At 39.7% G+C, this 24117-nt stretch overlaps 1 protein-coding gene across 4 annotated transcripts in view; it reads right to left on the reverse strand.

The window, feature by feature from the left end:
- Nucleotides 1-13197, reverse strand: part of DCLK1 (doublecortin like kinase 1) — a 353771-nt gene extending 340574 nt beyond the window's left edge. The window contains exons 1-2 of one of the 4 annotated variants that reach the window (XM_017951175.3): nt 12950-13197; nt 6908-7302 (exon numbers count right to left, since the gene is read on the reverse strand). In XM_017951175.3, coding sequence (XP_017806664.1) covers nt 6908-7283 — 376 coding nt within the window. In that variant the 5' untranslated portion in view covers nt 7284-7302; nt 12950-13197. Of the gene's footprint in view, nt 1-6907; nt 7303-12299; nt 12597-12949 lie in introns of those variants that run through there. The other 3 variants (XM_009191765.4, XM_009191764.4, XM_017951176.3) reach the window with 3 other exon arrangements.
- Nucleotides 13198-24117: the final 10920 nt, after the last annotated feature.

A 24117-nucleotide genomic window follows, 5' to 3' on the forward strand; every position in this document is an offset into this window, starting at 1 on the left:
GTTGATGAGATCACCGTAGATGATCCAAAGACAGGAAAATGGAGGACAGTAATGTTTAGAAATTTGGTAAGTAAAGAGGGAAAAGAAAATCACCATCAGAACAAAATAGTAATAACTGCTATAGGAAAGATCCACCAATAAATGCCAAAATTCATGGGCAAAAGCTTAAGGAGAAACAAGATATTTACAGAGCATCAAAGTTTTTTCCCAAAATATTAGTTACAAAGGGGAAAATTATAACTTTAGAGTGAATATACCTGACAGACACTGCCTTCACCAAATGATCACAGGTAACCAACAAGACATATCAACATCATGTACCCCCTGAAATGATGTACTGAGGACAAAACATGACTTCTGTGCATAACATCAATCTAATCATCAGACAAACCCAAACTGTGGGACATTCTTCAAGATAACTGACTGGTATTTTTCAAAACTGTCAAGGTCATTAAAGATAAGAAAAGACGGAAGAAACGTCATAGCTTCAAGGAGATGAAGCAGACACCACAACTAAACGCAATGTGTGATTCTGGAATAAAAAAGGGACATCAGTGGGGAAACGAATGAAAACCAAATGAAGCCTGTAGTTCAGCTACTATATTGTACCAAAGTTAACTTCTTAGTTTTGTTCATTGTACCATGACTGTGTGTGCTGTTCCATTATGGGAAGACAGGTGAAGGGTAAACAGGAACTTCCTATCTCGGTGATACTTCTATAAGTCCAAATTAATCTGAAAATATAATGTTAAAGAAATGAAGCAAATAGCCTGGAAAAAAATGTTGAACTGAATCCCTATCTCACATATTATAACAATATGACTTCCATTAAAATATTTTTTAAGTGAAAACATAAAAATACCACAAGAAAATGAGGAAAAATGGCTTTATGATCTCATTATACAAAGGACCCAAGAGGCATAAAAATCAAGCTACACATAAATAATAATACTACATTTGATTATATAATTGTTTTGTACATCTATATGGCAAAAAAACACAATAAATGAAGTCACTAAAGAGAAATCTGGAAAAAATAGAGTCATATGCCACAACATTTCGTTCAATGACAGACTACATCTATGACAATGGTCCCATAAGATTATAACACCATATTTTTATTGTACCTTTTCTATGTCTAGATATGTTTAGATACACAAATACCATTGTGTTATAATTGTCTATAGTATTTAGTACAGTAAGAAGCTGTACAGGTTTGTAGCCTAGGAACAATAGGCTATACCATATAGCCTAGGTGTGGAGTAGGCTACACCATCCAGGTTTGTGTAAGTACACTCTATGATGTTCCCACAATGGCAAAATTGCCCAACAATACATTTCTCAGAACATATCTACATTATTAAATGACACATGACTGCCCTGTCAATCACTATTATAAAGAGTTATATATTTAAAAGAAAAAAACATTCTAAAAGTTAATAAAAAAGACCCTAACCCGACCGGAAAATGATCATCAATGATGGAGAGACAATGCACAGAAAATGAAATACAAATGCCTTTTAAACATATGAAAAGATGAAAATTAAAACTATGAGAAGACATATAGTTTTCTTTTGTTAATGGGTTAGTTAATGGGAAAACATCTGATTTCAAAACATCTTGTTGAGGGTCACTCTCATACATAACTGGTTGGTGTGTAAACTGAAACCACTTTTATGAAGGGGAATTTTGCAAATAGTGCTTAAAATGTTAACGTTTGTACCTCTCTACCCAACAATATTACTTCTAGGAATTTATCCTAAAGATATTCTCCTACATGAGTGGAAAACATCTATCCAAGGATACTCATCACAAAACTGTCTGTAATAACAAAGAATTGGACACAATCTAAAAGCACATTGATAAAAGACTAGTTAAATAAATGATGGTACCTTTGTATAAAGGAGTACTATAAAGTCAATAAAAGAACACAGTGGTTTTGGATGTGCCGATATGGAAAGGTCTTCAGGGTATATTGTTAAGTACACAAAGCAAGCTGCAGAACTGTGGGCATAGAAAGTTACCTTCTGGGCAAATTACAGTACTGCCCCACCTTATCCATGGTTTCAGTTACCTGCAGTCAACCGAGGTCCAAAAATATTACATGAAAAAACCCAGAAACAATTCATGAATTGTAAACAGCATGCAGTTATGAGTGGTGTGATGAACTCTCACGCCATTTTGCTTCCTCCATCTTTATCACAAGAAGGGCAAGCACAGTACAAAAGGATGTTTTCAGAGAGACATTACATTCACATAACTTTTATTGCCGTATACTGTTACAATTGTTCCAGTTTATTATTTGTTTTTGTTGTTAATCTCTTGCCATGCCTAATTTATAAATTAAACTTTATCATATACCTTGCATCATATGCATACCTTCATCATAGGTATGTATTCATAGGAAAAAAGCATAGTTTATACAGGGTTCAATACTATTTGCAGTTTCAGGCAACCACTGGGGGGGTCTTAGAATGTATTTCCTTCCAGGATAAGGGGGCATTGCTGTATATGTGTCCTTCACATGCACTGGTATCTCTGAGAGGATACTCAAGAAACTAGTAGGCTGGGCGCAGTGTCTCATGCCTGAAATCCCAGCATTTTGGGAGGCTGAAGAGGGTGGATGGCTTGAGCCCAGGAGTTTGAGACCAGCCTGGGCAACATGGCAAAACCCTGTTTTTTTGTTTTTTGTTTGTTTTGTTTTTTTTTTAAAACGAAAAAAAAGAAAGAAAGAAAAAAGAAAAGAAAAAGAAACTATGTAGTCCCAGCTACTCGGGAGGCTGAGGCAGGAGAATGGCGTAAACCCGGGAGGCGGAGCTTGCAGTGAGCTGAGATCCAGCCACTGCACTCCAGCCTGGGCGACAGAGCGAGACTCCATCTCAAAAAAAAAAAAGAAAAGAAAAGAAAAAGAAAAAGAAACTAGTAAAGTGGTCCCCTCTGAGGAATTTTAGGAAGAGCAGGTTTTATAGCTATTCAAAAATTAATTTTAAGAAATTCAATATAGCAAGGAGAGGCATAGAGAAAGCCAGTGAAATAGGGAAATAAAGTAGAGGATGCTCTATTAGGGAATAGGAAAAGATGGGTAATCCAGAGGCTATGGTAGGAAAGAGATTCCCTAACTACAGGGTGAAGCATGGGTTTAATCCTGAGAGGGGAATTATGATAGAAACTTGGAAAAAGCCCTTATGGAAACTACAGCGCCATAGTCAGGCAATGTCCATATAGGATTAGTGAAAAGCCAAGGCATGCATTAGAACCAAAGAAGAAGAGGCACTCATCTCTAATAGGGCAGATCTGATGAACAAATTCACTTATTTGTATCGAGAAGATTACATATCTACTGAGTCTTTATTTTAATGTTTAAATATAATGTTCTGGCCCTCTCACATGTACACTTTCATAAGATGTTAAAAGAAGAACAAATCAGTCAATCCATCAATGCTCCAGGTTTACATTACATCTTTCTCCTAAGAGTTCAAAGGCTTTAAATGTCACACCTTCTTTTATCTTCACAACATTTACATACCTACAGTAGAATACAGATGGTGCAAAATTGGGGGAAATGAGGCCAAGTCTCAAGATGACTCACTTGCAGAAATAGGCCTTCAATTCAACTTTCCTTATTAAGCATCATGATTTTTTAAAATAACATATTAAGGCCATTTTGAAAGCAAACAAGAGTATCACCTTTGGAATGCTCTTAGGTGTATGCATGTGAATATGTGTGCATAAGTGACACACAAACAATCATAGACACACACATTCACACTGACTATATAATTTTGGCTCAGCTAAATACATACAGCTAGCTCTACCAATATGCTTAAACCACCCTTAGGCATAATAATCCATAGAAAAAAAACAAAACAGTGACAGTGACCACGAGACTGTTATAAAGAAATTCACAAATATCATTGTAATTCAGAAATTTTAGTCAGAGAGCAAGTGAGAAAGAGCAAGTAAATAATTATAAGTCCAATACACTTGTCACTGCACCCACTAAAAGAATTTAATTTAAAACTCAAACATTGTCATATTGGAAGGGGAAATGAAAAGCTAATAACATGCATTGACGTTTACATAAAATTAGTATGTAAAGTGAGAGATATGAGCCTAATGATGAATATGAAGCAACGGTTTGCATTTTAACAGACTAAGCAAAAAATGTAATTGACAAAGAGGCGAATCTAAATGAATTTCCAGCTATTTAAACACTAACTGCAGCTGCATGCTAATTGTCAGTGTTATGAATTAGAAAAAAATCTGTTTAAACGAAAATTCAAAAAATAAATGTAGCCAACATGGTGAACTCACACACTGTACCAAAGTTACCATTCATTCAATCAGAGAATTTTTTTTTCAAAAAAGTCATTTTTAAACATCAGAATATTCAGTTGGCAATTACTTCATATTGATTGAGGGGAAAAAGTATTTTGGGGCAAATGGAAATATTAAAGTGTTTCCAGGAGCAGCATCTTTCTTTCCTGGAATTATGTCAAGATTAAAAACATTTGTTTTCAAGAAGAAGCTAATACAATAACACCTCAATGTCACTAACAGCCATGCGAACAATTTAGGGTTTGTAGTTAACTTTACACTGAAATATCTACCATTCCATTATATCACAAAAAAATCCACTGTATTAAAGCAAACACAACAGTGCTTTTTATAGGAGCTGAATTCATAGCACGCAACATCTTATAGGTAGTTCTGAGCTCAAGCTTTGGCACTAGCCTTCCTGGGTTCAAAACCTAACTCTACCATTTTTTTCTTTGTGAGTTTGAGCGGATCATTTAACCACACTGTACCTTGCGTTTCTCACCTTAGTATAAGGATAACAGTTCCTACCTCCTAGGATCATTGTGAGAATTAAATGTATTCATATATGCAAGGATTTGGCCAGTGCCTGGCACATGCTCAGTGACTGAGAGCTATCATTATTACCTTCAGTCAGGACATCAGTCCCTCAGAGCAAGCATTATTTTGCAGTAAAAGACAAAGAAGATGGTGACAAGCATGCCATAATTTTGATGGTCCCTACATGTGAAGGGAGTACTGTCATCTACCACCTTCCAGACCCTCTCCTTGGTGGATGGAAGTCATTGGAATATCTCTGGCCACTTCTAACTAAAGATCATTTCTGGGTGGGAAACTGATTGAAGTACCCCAATCCCCATAGATGCTACACAAGTGACTCTGGAACACAGTAAGGTGTCAAACCATGGCTGTCTTAGGATGTGCTTTGAGATCTTGCCATATTTTTCCCTACGGTACTACTGGCCCTCAGAGGGATGGCTTGTTGACTGTCATGCACCTGACTTTGCAGATGACTTTTATCCAGATCCCCTGGACTATATCACCAAATGTTTCATTTAACCTTGGATTTCCCAAGGTCATGCAAAGGACAGGGCACAGAAATTAAAGCCGAAACAGTAAAATTTCATGTTCATTCTTCTCCTTTAATTTACTGGAAGTTCCACCCTCTGAATAGAAGGAAAAAGGCCAAGTCCACAGGCATGTTGGCAGCATGTCAAGTCACCGAAAAGGGATGTGAATTCCCACAAAATAAACACAGGCTCCTCTGCACGCTCTCAAGGCCAGTCACACTGTGATTAGGCTGGCATTCCTGCCAAGGCATGAAGGGAAGCAAAAAGAGAGAAGCCCCCAGCCTTGAATCACATACAAACACTGGTTACAAAGCAGGACAAGAGGGCTCTGTCAGTGTGCGGTCAGGGGAGAGCAGCCCCCATCTCCAACGGGGCTGCAAAACCGGTGCTTCCTGCTACCTGCACAAGAGAGAGAGGGATTATATGGCATCCCTCCTGGACCCAGTTGAGTTACATGGCCCGAGCAAATAGTTCTGGAGTAAAAATGAACTCAAGGCGAAATCAAGCTCTTCCAACACTCCATCCGACCTCCCTTTCCCAGGTTCTTTTGTACCATCTACTTACTCATCATCAGGGTCTTGAGATCTCAATCTCAGAAAAACCAACTCTCCAAAGAGGATCTGCTAGCCTTTTTTGCACCTTGGTATACATTTAATCCCAGTCATTTTTCTCCAACTCATTTTAATTGGCGATGGTTTCTAAGACAATGACAGGCTTTATGCCCTGTTCAAATCGGGTCAGTCCTGGGGCAAGTATAGCCCAGAGTCGATGACTTTCTCTGCTTGCATAAGATACCAGGCTGCATCTATGGATGCAGACAGTCCTATTTCCACATTAAATGTCTGAAACAGATAATTACGATTAACCTAGACTGGACTTTAAAAATTAAACTGAACAGATTAGTCCTTGCCTATCCTCAAATATCAGAGAAAGACAATAATCCTTTAAACTCAAAAGGAAGCATCGCAGTGGAACGAGTTGTCAGAAAACCTAAGTTTTGGTCCAGGGTCATCACTATCTTACCACGTAAGCACTCACATGTCATTTGAATTTTCTGGCCCTCAGACTCCAAAGATAAAATTAATGGGCTTGATAGCTATCTAAGGTTCTTTTCAACTCTAAAATTTCATGATCCATTTGTCATTTTCAGTTCAAGTACTTTCGGATATCGTGATAGCAAAAGTTTAATTTGCATTTAGAAACGAATATAAACTATGAGATTGAAGAGATAAATGGACTTTTAAAATTAATGCAGCATGGGTATGAGAAAGAAAATACAGAATGCTGTAGAATTAGGCACTTTTTCCCTTGGCCAATTATTATAAGCTACCTGACAATACCATTATTTTTTTTTTCCTTTTTACACTACACAATAGCACATTCATATGTGAGAAACTATAAGGATCGCAGCCATAAGGCTGAATGCCAACTGTCAGAGGGCAAATGCGAATCAGCTACAACACTGGAAATCTGAGCCTGGAACCTGTAGGGCCACGTGGGGGTTATCTCACAGCGCTCACCTTCCACCAGTTGGTCCAGGCTGGAAATCTTCTTGAGCCCATCAATGGTGTAGATTGTTCTCACTCCCTGGGGCAAATTCACGTTATCCGACAGAGTTCGGGTCAAATCAGCCAGCAGGGCCTCGAAAGATCGGAACCGGTCTGGGGAGATGGCATACACAATCCCTTTGAAGTATCGATCTCCGTTTCGATAGAAACGAACTTTCTTGGCCTTCTTCTCGGAGCTGAGCGTCTGCAGCGTGCGGGTGCGGTAGAAGCTGCAGTGGGCGCTGTGAGTCGGGCTCGGCAGGCCGTTCACCCGCGACCCTCGGCTGTATCTCTGCGCCTTATCCCGCTCGTCGAAGTGCTCCAGCTCCATGTCTCTGCCGAAGGACATGATGGACTTCAAGTAGTATCTACGAGCCCCAGAAACAAAAGCAGACACATATATTGACGTAGGTTATATATATATATATATATATATGTTACAACATATATATATATTATATATACACACACACATACTTTTTTTTAAATTGGGGACAGGGTCCCGCTCTGTCACCCAGGCTACAGTGAGGTGGTACTCACTGAAGTACTCAATGAAGCCTCACACTCCTGGGCTATAGTGATCCTCCTGCATCAGTTTCCCAGAGTAGCCGGGACTACTACAGGTTATAGGTGCCTGCACCACACCTGGTTAATTTCCTTTGTTTGTCTGTTTTTAGTAGTAGTGATGAGGGTCTTGTTATATTGTCCTGGCTGGTCTTGAATCCCTGGCCACAAGTGATCCTCCCCCGCCCCCCAACTCCTTTGGCCTCCCAAAGTTTTGGGATGATGTTATTTTGAGATCATGATTTCAAAGCGTCTGCTTCAGAACAGCTGGGTGGAAACATTGCTCTAACGGATGACACATTTAATATGAGTTATCAAGTGGGACAGAAAGAGAAAGGGATGTGAATTCATATAAACACAGGCTCCTCTGCACGCTCTCAACAGAAGGGGCCGACCCCAGCAGAAACAGCTTATTAATCAACCACAAATTTGTTAGAAGCAGCTCCTAGGTTGCCCACGGTGCATCAGGCTTCAAACAGATATTATTCTCAGTAGACACAACAACTTTCCAAAGTATTTTCCTTCCTTACAAATGAAGAAACTGAGGCACAGAAAAATTTATCCTAAATTGCTCCAAGGAATACAATTGAGAAATGCTTGTACCAGCAACTCTGTTCCAGGTTTCCCTGACTCCAAAGCCCACTGCTCCTTGCAGGGCAGAGTGCTAATCCTGGTAGCAGGAAGAAAATAAGCTCTCCTATCATTATCAGTGAAAGATAAGTAGCTATGGTGGGCTGGGACAGAAAGAGAGGGCAGGCAGCATAACAGTCAGATTGTCAAAGTTTTACATAGTGTTTGTGCACCCCATGGCCAGATGGAGAGCAAATTAAATCAATCTGTAGGTTGGACCAACTTAAAGAAGATTTTCCAACATATTCACACATTCAATATTTTTAAAAGCAAATTCACTATACTTCATTTACTTACATTTAGTACTTCAGAAAAGTTGAGTTTAAAAAAAGAAGAAAAAGGAAGAGGAGGAGGAGAAGGAAGAGAAACAACAAGAAAGGGGAAAAAATGTTGCTTGGAAGTACATTTCATGGTTCTTCCTTTCATTAAGGCTCTCTATCTTTGTGATTGAAGAAATTGAGGCTTAAAGATGTCGATTTACACTTGACCCCATGCTAGCTGTGTAAGCTTAAAAAATCTACTTGCTCAGAATCTTTAAGCCTTGATTTCCTCAACCACAAAATGGGAATGAGAACAGTACCTACCTCGTAGTCAGTATCAACTATTAAATAAGTTCATGCACATGAAATTCTTAGCATAGTGTCTGACATTCGATAAATACTAATTTTTTTATTAATAAAATCTGTTTTTCTCTTCCTGCCCCTGACACATAAAGAGCTAATAGGAATAGAATCTTTTATTTCTGGCAAGAGAGGCTCTGCTTTCTTCCTGATCTCCATCTCATGAGATTTTGAAAGGTACGTCTGCAACCCCTGGTCCCCACAGCAAGCTGCCTGGGGGGACCAGTTCATCCTTGCTAAGGGGTTGGTTGATAAAGGTTTGTGGAGTCTTGCAGGGGAATCTGTGTTTTAACAAGACAATGTAGAAAGTGGAAAGACCAATGCATTCAAAGGAAAGAAATTTTAATGACAAAATTTCAGGCATGTTGAAATAGAATATCAAGAAAATGGAAAATCTGGAGCAAGAACCTTACAAGCACTTCCCAAGTCCCACCATATAGATGGACATCACCTTTCTGAAGGTCATCCAAAATTCACCAAAGTACCACTGTCTCCCCAATCTTTCTTTGACCCTCAGTAAACTGACCTCTGATCCATTCAGAGTGGCTAAAATTTCACACCCGAAAGCATGGCTAGAGATTTGGTACTCCAGAAATGAAGTGGAAGAAAGCAATACTTATTGAAGGCCTAGGATGTACGTGACACTATTACTCATCAATCAGTTGTATAATATGCTAAAAATTTTCTTCTAAACCTCATACTAATCCAACAAGGTAGGTAATACTATCAGTACTCAGGTAACTATGGAATTAATCCAGGGTCCCAAAATTATAACTGAGGGGTTGAGATTTGAACCCAGATTTACTGTAACTCCAAAGTTGGTGCTTTCCATCCCTTGCTCCTTTGAAACTGGTTGCTCTTCAGCATGAGAAGCAAGATTTTGTAAGTGCTCACTCCTAACTAGCTCACTGACCTTGGACAGGCCACATAACTGAACCGGACCTCATCTGCACACAGAGGAAGCAGTGGTCAGCAAGCCTCTGATGTTCGTGATTCTATCTAGCTGCTTATGGATCCATTGCTGACCCCACTGAAGGTCTGGGGAGGGAGAAATGAAGTGTGATTTAAACCTGGAGTGTTAATGAGTTCAGTGTACTTTTTTCCCTCCAAATATGAAAACTATTTCATGCATCTTAATAACTCATAGGAGTCAGAATATGCATTTTTCAAAAAAAGTTATACCATATATAGGCAGCTCTGAACTGGTTTCATTGATTTTGAAGTTAGATAACTGTAAAACAATGATCACTTGATATCCAATCCTGTAGGCATTAGTTGTGAAACAGAACCAATTTTTGCCCATGATACTGGTAACTGCTCTTACTTTTTAATTTATATGTTTTTAAAGTGAGCTCTCTTGTCTTCTAAGAGGGGGTGTGTCTTGGGGGTGGAGTGGAAGGCACTCCCAGTACTCACACCAACTCACTCAGCTCTTCAACATTTTGTAAATTATAAAGGCCAAACTCGCTTTTGAAGTTTGTGTTTTATTCTTAAAGGCAGTGATCATTCTCCCAACACTAGGAGTTTGGGGATTTCCTTCCAAATTGATATAAACTAAAAGAAAACAAGCAGGGTCATAGGGAAGGATGGCACAGTTCTGTTACCAGAAAGAGTGCACTTTGAATTCTCAGTGACTGACAATTGGCAAAGGCCAAATAATTTGGCAATAGTTTGATTTCCCTGGGGGAACGGGCTTTTAGGACCAAGAATTCCCACACCAGATGAAAAGAGAAGAAAAGAACAATTTAAAATAGAAAAATGGTTTACTTTGTTTCATTTTATTTGCATATTTCCTCAAACTGGATCACAGGTTCATCCAGGACAGGGCTACACCTTTTACTTCCCTTCCCTGATCTGTCCAAAAGTGGGCAATGGTGTCGACAAAAGAAACCATATTCAAGGAAAATTCAAAGAAATCATTTTCAAGGCTACAGCTACCTCTAAATGAAGCACACTCCACACCTTAGTGTGCTGGTAATTATTCGTGGCAACAAAATAGGTGTTCTTTCCCTCACCTTGGCTTAGTCATACATTTGAACCATGCATGAGCTTCTGAAGGTCCGCTGGCCTTCCACAGGTTCACCCTTTCTGCACAGGAAGCCTGCGAGAACACACAGCTCGATGTTCAGAGACCATAGGTGGCCAAGGGCCTGAGTGCACATGTGCAGTGGCACCAGGATGGTCACCACAGCGCCTCAGCCACAGCGACCACAGACACTGGAGGGAAGAAGGGCGACTGGCTTTCATCAGAGCTTTTCCTATAAATCCTGCCATTTCAAGAAACCAACATCCCTGAGTGTTCTCAGTGGGATTTCTCACCATTTTGAGGAATCTATGTTCATCCTTCTCTAGATGAGCACATGGTTCTTGTTTCAGAAATTTACACACATACATACCAAGAAAAAAAAAATGGCATAAATGCTACCACATCTAAATACATGCTGGACCTGGAAGTCCCAAGGCATATTTTAACCGTAGGATTAGGATTCAGGTGGACTGGCATGGAATAAAAGGCACACACATACCTTCCAGGCCTGTGCACTACCATGGACGTAGACATCACAGGGTGTGTGCATATCTTTTATAATTTTCCTCTATATGACCTCTCTTAAAAATCCCTTCTGACCCGCATCCATGTGACATTTCATACTTAAAACGCTGTCCTACTTTCCTTTCCCACTGAAAGGCAATATATTTAGGAACAGTCATAAAATGTATTCACGAAACACCCTGCAGTGTGGTCGCTGAACGTGTGTGCACCGTGCCTGGACACACTCACAGGTGCAGCGGAGAGGGAGCCGGTTTGAATGAAACCTTTCATCTGCTCTCTCACCGACCAAGCATCTCCTTGCCAAATCGAGCAGCAATTCCGCGCAAACCTGGTTCTCAAAAGCAGCCTCTTTTGTGGGGCATTGCAGGGCTGTGCGTGCGCTCCCACTAGGAGGAAAATCCATTTCCTCTCTGCATGCTTTTAGCACTGCAGGTACTAATTTGAACATGAGGCAGCCTCGCTGTCCCTGAAGGAACTTGAGACCCTGCAAACGTACTTGCAACACCCACGCTGCAGCCACCACCACGCACGAATCGACCCCATCCACAAACACACATCTCTGGCCCGGGCACACGGAAAAGCACACACACAATAAGAGGCCGGGCCCGGCCACTCCTTCCTTGGTTCCCGCTCCGCAGCCAGTTCTGACAATGATAAGCACCTCTCCCAGCTCCTCCGCCCCGGCTCTCCATCTCCACTAACAACGCGAAAAACCTGGGAGGGCCCGCTCGCCCAACTCCAGGTTTAAAGACCCGTGGCACCAAACAAAAGAGGCAGGTGCCAGCAGCCCCGGGGCCGCCCGCACGCAACCCCCCCGGGTCGGGCCAGGCTGGCCAGGGCAGGGCGGCCGCCTTTCGAGGAACTGCGGGCGGGGCGGCGGGGCCAAGCTGAGCGCCCGCCCTGCCCTCCGCGCCCCGCGGCTGCGGGCGGAGCAGGCGTTGCGGAGTCCTCCGGCCGCCCTCTCCTCAGCTCCCGTCCCCAGGGAAGGCAAACCACGCACCGGTCCGCGGAGAGACGCCGCCGGGGGTCTTTGTGGCCGTGCTGGGGGCCGCCTCCTGGTGCTGTCCTCGCCGGGCTAGGCGCGGCTGGGGCTGCGGGGCTGCAGGGCTGGGGGGCGGCGGCGGGGTCGGGCTGGGCGGCAGCAGCTGCTGGAGCGCGGCGTCTCGGTTGCGGCCACTAGTGCAGGGATGTGCCTCGGCCGGTCCTCATTGAAATGCAGCGCTTCGCACAGCCTCACTCCAGCCTCTCTCTCCAGAGGAGGGCGGCGGCGGCGGCAGGCGCGCTCCCTTTTCTTGTCTCTCTCGCTCACACGCCCTCCCTTCTCCCTCCTCCTCCTCCTCCTCCGCGTGCGCGCCCCGTAGCCCCCGCCCTTCTTGGCAGGGCGCACCCACCACGGCTGCGCCCCAGGTCCTCCTCCCTCCCAGCGCCCTATTCCCACCGCAGCGACCTCGGTACATCTGGCCTGACTACACCCCTAAACCTCCCTAGTCCCCAGAAGTGGTCGTTGGGAGGTGGGGGCAGATCAGATGGTGGAAGAGAACGTGGACAGGGCTGAGTCTGAGCCAGGAAGTATGCAAGGCAGAGAGGTGATACGGCCCAGAGATGAGGCCCCCACCGTCGGGGGAGGGAAGGAGGTACCCACACCCATACCTTTTGATGTGACCTCACGGTCTGACACCTTTCCCAGGGTATGGAAGCCAGTGGATCACCCTCTCATCCTTCTTGCCCGGGATGCATCCACGCAGCGCCTCTTCGGATGACCAACCCTCCCAAGCTATGCACTCTGGTGCCCCCCACGTTGGGAAGAGCTCGATCTGCTCATGGATCCCACACCCATCATCTCCACTTGACCCCAAGACATGAGTCACCCTTGGAATAGTGTCCTCTGCTTAGAGTCAAATATGTTCCAACAGGCCCTTGAGAACTTAAGGGCCAGGTTTCACTACTGGACACTTTGTGGCTGCCAAGGCTGGGTGTGCGGTGGAAAGCCCCATGAGCTCATGCGAGCCTCTCCTCCCAGAGCGGGAATGTTCTCCTAGCCCAGGCTGTTCACAGCTTCCTCCAGTCTTTGCACAAAAGTCCAGGGAGTGGGAGCAGCTCCCAGATTTCGGTGAAATCTTCGACTGGCTCAGTACGCAGCCTGAATGTTGATCCAGTTAATCTGACTTTCAGTCCTGTCGCCCACGACCTGTGTTTGTCCCAAATACACATAAGTATACAAATACACATAAGTATTTTTCTCTCTTCCTGAGCCTACACCTTTCAATGGAAAATTAAAATTTTATTTTTCTCCTGTCCATTGATCCCAGTTATGTATTTGACTACTTATTATTAAAAAGTACTATTCTGAAATACTTTCCAAGTATGATCTAAATGCTAAATAATTACCATTTGTTTTAAAACACAGCTCAAATGAGATCCATGCTACACATTCCACAAGTGATGCAATATTTATTTTTGAACTATTTAATAGCCCAGAGATGAGAGTACAGTGAACTCAACAAATTAACTAAATGCAAAGTAGTAAGCCTATTCTTTCACATTCTGATGCAAAATGAGAGCCATGGGGGTAAATTAAGAGAAAGGAAGAAGCCAAGTACATCTTCTGGAGAACAGAAATCAGAGCTTCTTTTTATCTTGCCAATGACAAATGCCAAGTGATTTCTTCCAAAATGCTAAGCCAGGAAATAAATTTCATCTCTTAACCCCTATGGATATTCTACTAGGGTCATTTCTTAAGAGCTTTAAGTAACTCACCAGCGTCTTACCTCTTCCTAGCACACGCATATAATGTGTTTAGGGAAACACCTTTGTGTTTGAGTCTCTTGGTAGCAAAGTGCTCTTACTAGAAATAGTTGAGCATCATTAGCTCTTTAAGGAAATCAGGGGGTAACTGATAATTAAGTAGATGAGCACATTAAATAGTTCACATTGGCCCTACATCATGGTCATATCATTTAGTCCAGGACAGCAGGCTGGTACTAAAGTTCATTCCCGGGTAGCTTAAGCCTTTGGCAAATCTAATTTATATTAAACAATAATTCCTTATTGAAATGAAATTTAACTAGAAAACTCCTAATTCAAGTAATTTTCAAAAACGAATGCTACTTCCTTTACATCACTAAGGTATTGATCAAAGAAGTGAATGGAATTAATACATCCTTTTCCCCAGGATCATCTGAAAGTAATGGAGATCTCACTCTAGCTCCCAAAAGCAAATACTATTTAAGCTGTACCCCAACTGCCTCCCCAAGCAGACACAGCTCTGTATCCTACAGGTTGAAAATGACTAGGCCCCAGCTCTGTCAGTGGCTCCCATTAACTCAGTGCTTGCTTTTTGCCATGCTGGGGGCTTTTATACATTTTCTTATTTCATTCTCATAAGAACCATGCAAAGTAGGCATTGGCATTATTATCCTCATCTTACAGATGACGGAATTTAGACATGGAGAGGTTACATCATTTGCCCACAGTCATGTAGCTTAAAAATGTCAAGCCCAACTTCAAGATTTAAAATCCCTATGTTTTAAAATTCAAGTCAGTTTTTCAATTGCTAAGGCCATATGCTTATAAAGCAATACCAAATTCTAGTGCAAAGTGTAATCTTTTTTGGAAAATGCAGTCTTTTAATCAAAGAGCTTATTACTTCATAACAGAGAGTTAACTCCTTGCTATCGTGAACACTGCTTCTTTTAGTGATGGATCCCCTCAAATGTGTCTTTGGACTAAACTTCTCATGAGGACATTTGCACTTTAACCTCTGGCAACATAGTGGATGGACAATCTTATCTAAGTGTGCTTGTCTTCCTGAATGTAAGGTTTTAGTGCAAACCAGGAAAGAGACAGAGAACCATTATTCTTCGGAATAATACTTTTAAATTCACCATGTATCTCTTTTCAGGTTCTTTTCATTGCCTTGTTCATAAACAATATGCTTAATCACGTAGATTCAAGTAGAACTGTCGAATGAGAATATGAGCAGGAAGAGATACACTTCCTGTTTTTCCCTCTAGGAGGAAGAATTTGCTCTGGTTCATTCATAATCTCTCCTCTGTGGCTATGGGCATATAGTGCTCCTGGGCTGGGGGACTGTGTATATGTAGTGGCTGCTACAATTGTGAGAAGCAGCTTCACAGAATATAATCATCAGTCTGATTTTCCTTTGTATTTCTTTTCTTCTGAAGACTATGGCATTTCCTGATAGTTTATCTAATTCCCTCTAATTACAGAGAACATACTTCTGGCTTCTACTAGAATCACAGAATCTCGGTGATGTGAGACCTTGGCAGAAGCCTATCAATTTTCACCCAGTGCATGAATTCCCTCCACAACAAGTTGTCTTCCAGCCTCCATTCTGTTGCCTCTGTGGCAAAAGCGAAGAGGAATAAGATTATCCCTTTGAGTGTTAGGATAGACCATGGAATTCTAGACATAGTAAATGAGATCTTTAAAATAAATTGTTTTAACTGGCTGTTTACCTTTGGTTTGGAACTCCAAACATGCTGAGGTCCAAACTACATGAGATTCTGGAACTGCACAGAGGAAGAAAGGCCCCTACTACTCTGATAGAACCTCTGTAAACTAGCAGAGGGCTTCTGAAAGCTCTTCTCTTCGTTTCCTGCCTAAATGTAATTTGCTTTAGTGAAGGGGAACTCTGCACAGCCCACTCCCCTGCTGGACAGCTCCTCAAATTCAACTAAGATCCACTTCCCTGGAATTTTCCTGTGCACCCTGGGTCTACCCTTTAGACCCGTGGAGAACAAATCAAATGGTCCTGGCTTTTGCTTGACAGTCTCATTACTTTCTCCCAAATTTGACTCCTCATTAACTAGGAATCCTCAGCCCTTCAACTGCTTCTCATTTGACATCTTTGGAAATGCTCACAGCAGTGCAGCTGTCAGTATCTCCCTCCACATGTGCCTCCCAGAACTGGGCATGGCACAACAGGGGTGGCCTGACTAGGGAAGCTCCATGACTTCATTGACTGTTGACACGGTGCTTCCATTATGGGAGCCTAACATCTAATCAATGTCTCTGACAGGCATGCCATGCTATTGACTCATCCAGTCAATAAAAATCTCCATGCTTTTCACATGTTTTGCTCTTAAGACCCCTCATTCTGCATTTGTTCAATTAGATTTGGGGGACCTAAGTCCAGTGCCCACTTGGAATTTTCCTTTATTAACGTTGTATATTGTTATTTGATCCCCCATTCAAATCTGTTGAGTGAGATCCTTTTGGATCCTAATAAGGGCACATTATACTTGAATGATCCCTCCAGCATCCTATCAGTCTGATTAACACTGCACCAACATCATCATCTCAGTTGTTGATAAAAACTTTCAACAGAACATGGCCACAGCAGGCTCTATCACCTTACTGCCCACAGTCTCTCTCCAGGTTGATGGCGGATGGCCAATGACTCTCTCAATGTACTCAAGTAATTAGAGGTCAACATGTTCTCTCCAGAAAATAATTATCTAGAGATCCAGTGATAGGAAAAATTCAGATTTTTATAACAAGGATTATATCCTTGACTTCAATGCCATTTTGAGGTCATGAGTATTCATAGACCACATAAATTTTCATTCATTCATCCATTCATCTAATAAGTAATTTTTGAGTGTCTCCAATGTGCCAGGCACCATGCTAGGTAGAAGTAATACAATCATGAGATAGAGCTACAAATATCCTGTGCCCAGGCATTGGTAGCTCGTAGGGAGATTGGATTAAACCCATTCTTACACAAATAATTATTTAAGTACCATGAAAGAAAAGAACACAAATAACCTCAAGGAGAGCGTTTCTTCCCTAAGGAAGTAACATTTAAGCAGAGACCTGAAGTTTACCAGGCAACAAGGGGGAAGGGCGTTATTCCAAGCAGAAGAAACAGCTGAGTGAAGACTTTGAGTGGGACGCAGCTTGTTCAAGGAAGAAGAGCTGGGCACAGTGGCTGGGGCACAGGCAGAGAGAATGGAGAGAGGCAGCTGCAAGGGTGGGCAGGGGCCAGCACCCCACATCCTGAGGGCCTTATTAAGGAATGTGGACTTGTCCTAAAGAAAAGGAAAATCACTGAAGGATTTTAAGCAGAGAAGTGAATCTGAACTTAGCAAAGTATTCAAATCTGCAAAGTTCTTTAAGTCCATGGATTAAATATGGCATCTCCAAGTGAAAAATAAAATTATGTAAAATTACAGGTTATTCTTGATACAAGGATTTTAGAAAAGTAACTTAAGAATGTATGCTTACTTATATATTCTATCACTGCCCCAAGGCATGGAGTAATTCCCCCAAAATAATGAAAATTTTACTTAAGGATCCTAAAATTAACCTCAAAAATAGTCACCTTTGCTAAAATACATCTTGTTTGTTTGTTTGTTTGTTTGTTTTGAAACAGGGTCTCACTCTATCACCCATGGCACGAGTGCAGTGGCATGATCACGGCCCACTGCAGCCTCAGCCTCTCTTGCTCAAGTGATCCTCCCACCTCAGCCTCCTGAGTAGCTGGGACTACAGACACTTGCCACCAAACCTGGCTAATTTTTTTTATTTTTGGTAGAGATGAGGCCTTACTATATTGCTCAGGCTGGTCTGGAACTATTGGGCTCAAGCAATCCACCTGCCTTGGCCTCTCAAAGTGTTGAGATTACAGGCATGAGCCACCATGCCAAGCCCTAAAATGCTTTCGAATAGAACTTTATCGAGCCACACTCTTGGTTCCAAAATTGAGAGACAAATAATTTACTTTTTATATTTATTAATGCATACTTATATTAAAGTACTGTATACTACTCTGTTAATTATATTTTATATAATTATATTTTCTGAGAACTCTCACTGATTCTATAGAATACAAATATTTGAGAAGTCACAATAGTTATGTTAAGTCTTCTAAGCATGAATCAGACCTCACCTGAAACACCTGGGATTTTTTTAAATTAGGGGCTCATGCAATAGTGCTTGTCCTTTTATAAAATACACCTGTAGACTGAATAACTTTATAAGTAAAGTCAAAGAGTCATTGGCAAGTTTTTAATGTATCCCAAGGAGTCTTTTAAACTTTAATTTAATTTGTAGAAGTGGATTTTTAAAGATATCTTTTAAACAAAGAGAAAACGTACTACATTTCTGCTGTTGGTAATCTTTTAAGTGAAAAAAATCAAAATATGTTTGGTACATATATATTCTAAATTTTTTCATGTATATGTATATATACCAAAAGTGTAGCTTTAAATAGAAAAATGTAGGATGCTAATGGATGTAATGTATTGTATTATGACTTCTTTCACTTAACAATTAACTCAAATGTACCATAAATCTAAATGCAAAAACTGACACAATAAAATTTCTAGAATAAAATATGGGAAAAACATCTTTGTGACATTTGGCTATAGAAAGGTTACTTAGAGAAGACCCAAAAACATGAAACATAAGTAAGAATTAGTTAAGATGGCTTTTATGAAATTAAAAAACTTTTGCTCTTCAAAAGACACTGTTAAGAAAATGAAAAGGCGAGCCACAAAGCAGCAAAAATATTTGCAAAATATATATCTGATAAAGATCTTTCATCCAGAATAAAGATCTCTTACAGCTCAACAGGGATCAGAACAAAAAAGAAGGGTAGAAAGGTAAAAGATTTGAACAGACGCATCACCAAAGAACACACAAGAATGCCCAACATCTTTAGTCTTTAGGGAAATGCAAACCCAAACCACAATGAGATACCATTGCACACCCAACAGAATAACTAAAAATAAAAAGACTGATGATACCAAGTGTTGGGGAGGAGGCTGGGCAGCTGAGGTTCTTCATCATCCCTGTTTGGAATACAAAATGATACAATTATTTTGAAAAATAATTTGCCAGTTTTTTTGTACCTACTCTATGACCCATCAATCCCATACCTAGATATATACCCAAGAAAAAGAAAAATATGTTTATGCAGATTTGTGTTTAAAATTTTTTTACTAGTTTTATTCATATTAGATAAAACAACTGAAATAAACATTTACTGGTGAATGGATAAACAAACTGTGGAATATGCATACAATGGAACACTATTCAGCTATTTAAAAAGTGGAACTGCTGATACACATAACATGGGATCTCAAGGTATTATGTTAAGTGAAAAAAGACAGGCACAAATGACTACATGCTGCATAATTTCATTTATATGAAATTCCAGAAAGGGCAAGAAAACCAGATCAGTGGTCACAGGGCTAGAGTTGGGAAAAGACTGGCTACAAAGAAGCACAGGTAAAATATGTGGGATAATGAAACTTCTATATCATCATTGTGGTGATGGTTACATACCATTACCCATTTGTCAAAATCTACCACATTGTACACTTAAAACAGGTCAATTTTATTGCATGTAAATTAATAGCTCAATGAAACTGATAAAAATTTCCATACACCAAATGCAAAGTCAAAAAACAAATGATAGGCTGGAAAAAATATTTGAAATATATATGACAGATAAAGATTACTCTTTCTAACTTACAAAGAGCCATAGAAATTTATAGGTAAACATCAAGCAATCTGATAGAAAAATGAATAAAGTGTATGCAGTTTTCCACATCAGAGTTGAGGCAAATGGCTATTCATCATATGGAAGGATGCTCAATCTTATTGAAAATTCAAGTCGAAGTAAACAAGGCAAACACGAGACACATTTCCCCTCATCAGTCTGGCATCTATTGGAAAGACTGATAAAATATATTGTTGGCTAAAATATGGAAGAAAGGACACTCTTATACAACAGCTGTAATTTTTTTGGAAAGCAAATCGCAAACAGAGTCTTTGATCCAGCAAGATCTATTCTACAAAAATAAAAGCACCAGTACATAAGCGTTTGTGTCTAGAATGTTCATTGCTGATCTTTCCCTACCATCAATGGTAAAATTCTGGCAGGAAAACTACTGTTTATAAATAGAGAAATGGCTGAATAAATTGCAGCACATATATACATACTACAGAATAACACGCTTCTATTAATAACGTATGAATTAGGCTATATATATTGACATGGAGGAACATGATATGCTGTTATATGAAAAGGCAAGTGGCAGAGATATTTATAGTATGATCTCATTATTTGGTAATGAAGAGAAAGAAAGAGAATCTGTATTGTGTATCTGTTTGCATATAATTGTATGAGCTTACAGAGCTAAGGATAAACATGCATCCAAAAGTGTAAATATTCACTGTTAAGGAGCCAATAGTTGGGGAGACAGATTGTTGCCCTTTTCTTTGTGTAACTCCATGTTAATGCCCTATTGCATGAACAATTTCTGGCTTTGTAGTTTGAAAAGAAAATTCAAGAAAATAGTTTGAAAAACTGTGCAAAGAGTGAAGCATATTCCCCTCCCACTGCCCCCCACCCAGTGTTCAGAACTTTCACAACACTAACCTAGTATGCATGGATGTGACACCAAACTCTGAAAAACTCTCCTACCCTTCTTAGTTCTAATAAAATGTGAGGCCAAATGATAGAATATACTGTTTTTATAAAGATCCGTGGTTGTGGTTCAAGTAACAAATACACACAGAAAGGGAAAAAGAACTCAAACTGGCTTTACCCTGAGGGCACTGAGCTTTAGTTTTCATAGCCTCCCAATGCAGGAAGATTGGAGACAAAACCCAAAACATGCTTATCATGAAATGCTGAAAAAGAAACCCCATACACTCTCAGAGAAAGGGTGCCTATCTCAAAATTTTGTTTTAGGTTAAGGAGGAAAATATTCCCTAAGAATTTAGATATACACTCTGGGCCTCATGTAGGTTTGCAGCCTAAATTCATACTGTCCTGGTGACCTAAAAAGCCTTGAAGCTCTCAGTTCAGTTTAAAATGGTTTTCAGGCATTTAGGAAAAGTGAACTGAGTCCTCACTGAAGAAATACATCTTCAAGCCACGTCTCAAAAAATTGTTACTAATGTACTTCTAAAGATTATAGGGTAATGGTGAAGAAAAGAAAGGAAGATGAGGGGGAGAGGAAGAAGTAGAAGGGGGAGGAGGAAGAAGAGGAGGAAGAAACACTAAATAGATTAATAAAGAAAACATCAGGAATATGAGCTAGAAAAAAGTGAAAAATAAAATCAGAATTAAAGTGACTTCTGATAGTGGTATTATCAGACATGGGATATAAAAATATATGCATGTATGTAGTAGGTTTAACATAATAGAAGAGAGGATAAAGATTTCAAGCCAAGAGCAAGGGATTTTTAAAAAGACCAATAATATTTGAAAAAAAAAGTATCAAAAAGAACTTGTAAAAATTAAAGAAAACAACTGAAATTAAAGTCTAAACAATGGCTTTTTCAGCAGATTTGATACAGCTGAAGAAAGATTTAGTAAACTGGAAATTAGATTTAAAGAATGAATCCATAATGCAACACAGAGAGACAAAGAAATGAAAGATACTGAATAATAGTTAGGAGTCATAAATAACAAAGTAAAAAGTTCAAAAATATGTCTAGAGTCCCAGAAAAAAAAAAGAGAGAGAAAATGGGTGACAGAAAACTTGAAGAAGAAATGGCTGAGCATTCTTAAAGAACTGATGAGAAATATTAAGCCCCAGATTTATGAAGTCTAAGAAAATCAAAATTTTATCAAAACATTTTAAAAATAAAATTGACTTATATACTATTAGAGTGTTAGCTCTTATACTATAAACATGTGTCTTTTTCACAGTCTATTTAGTAGCATATTTTTCGATTTCTGTGCTTTTTGTCGGTGATTTTGCAGTTTAAAATTCTCCTCAAGCATAGTGCTGAAATACTGTTAGTGTTCCTAAGAACAAGAAGACTATGATGTGTCTTTAGGGGAAAATACACGTGTTACAGAAGCTGCATTCAGATGTGAGTACAGTGCTGTGGGCTGCAAGTTCAATGTTAATAAATCAACAATATAGATTAAATAAGGTATTTTTAAACAGAAACACATACAAAACAAGGTTATGTATTGATAAGCTGATGAAAATGTTGTGACCACATGCTCATGGAACCTCACCATTTATTTTCTCTAGGAGAAGTGGCTCAGTATTTAATAATTCAGTGTTAACAGTGAGTTTATAGAATATAATTACGGCAAATAATGAACCTAGGAGGAATAAAATGGAAGCCAGAGAACAGTAGAATGGTATCTTCAACATGCAAAAAGAAAATAATTATCAACATAGAATTGTGTATTAAAGAAAATCATTCTCACAAATAAGGGTGACAACAAGATATTCTTCAGAGGAACTATGACTAAAAATGTTTACTTTCCATAAATTCTACTTAAATTCTTTAAAATGTATTTCTAGAATAAGCAAATTTTAATTGATAAATATAGGGTGTATGATTTCCAAAATAATAGAGAAAAATAATATAATTTTAAAAATTAGTGTAAAATAAGATATGAAAGGAAAGTGAAAGAAACATAGAACAAGTGGAACAATTATAAAGCACAAAATAAGATGCTGAAAATAACCCAAATATTTTAGTAATTACAAAAATATAACTATGCTAAAAACTCCATTTAAGAGGCCAAATTGCTAGACTGGAATTTCTAGATCTAGCTCTATGCTGTTGATAAGAGACACATTTAAAATATAATGAGATGATAAAATTTAAAATATAAAGATGGAAAAAATATACCATATAAATACTAACAAAGTTCAAATAAGTATATTAAGGTAAAAATTTCTAAGTCTTACATAATGATAAAAAAGTTAATTGATCAAAAACATACAATCTATTTCTACCCACCAGCACAAAATAATATGACCTTAATAATATGAGGCAAGAATTAAAGAATTATAAAAAGAAAATAGAAAAAAAAATCAGCAAATTTCCAAATACTGATTCATACAGTCAATATTCTTCCCTACAATGCAATTAAATAGGAAATGAGTAATCAAACGGAAAAAAATTAAATCTATATATTTAAACTATTTGAAATATTCTTAGTTGTACAGTGTTCAAAGGAGAAATCATAATGGACTTTAGAAAATACTTTAGAAAACCAATGAACTAAGCATCTAACTTCAGAAGTTAGAAAGAAAACAACAGGCCACGTGCGGTGGCTCGCGCCTGTAATCCCAGCACTTTGGGAGGCTGAGGTGGGCGGATCACGAGGTCAGGAGATCGAGACCATCCTGGCTAACACGCTGAAACCTTGTGTGTGCTAAAAAAAAAAAAAAAAATTCAAAAAAATTAGCCGGACGTGGTGGCAGGCGCCTGTAGTCCCAACTACTCGGGAGGTTGAGGCAGGAGAATGGCGTGAACCGGGGAGGCAGAGCTTGCAGTGAGCCGAGATCATGCCACTGCACTCCAGCCTGGGCGACAGCAATACCCTGTCTCAAAAAAAAAAAAGAAAAAGAAAAAAGAAAAAAAGAAAACAACAGAATAAAGCCATAATAAGATGTATAAAAAGACAAATATAAGGGACTACTGACAGAAAACATTCTATGATAGCTCTTAAGATTTCTGCATCCTTGAGCACACAACCAGCATAATCTATTTCTGTTGAGTGTGGATGTGCCTGACTTAATTAGTTGAGCCCTTTAAAAGAGGGTTTGGAGGTCAGAGACAGAGGTCTGATAAATTCAAAGGTTCAGCAAGTGCTCTTCTTCTGTCCTGGAGGTATGCAAATAGTCATGTTGTAAACTGCTTGCTGGGGGCCACATGGCAAAGAACTGTGTTTAGCTGTAGAAGTTGAGGAGCCAACAAGCAAATAGGAATTCAGCCATGTAACTATAAGGAAATGAATTCTGTCAAAACCAGTGAGCTTGGAAGAAGAGCTCATGCCTTATGATAGCCCCAGCTCCACCTTA

Source organism: Papio anubis, chromosome 15, assembly GCF_008728515.1.
Source record: "Papio anubis isolate 15944 chromosome 15, Panubis1.0, whole genome shotgun sequence".
NCBI lineage: Eukaryota > Metazoa > Chordata > Mammalia > Primates > Cercopithecidae > Papio > Papio anubis.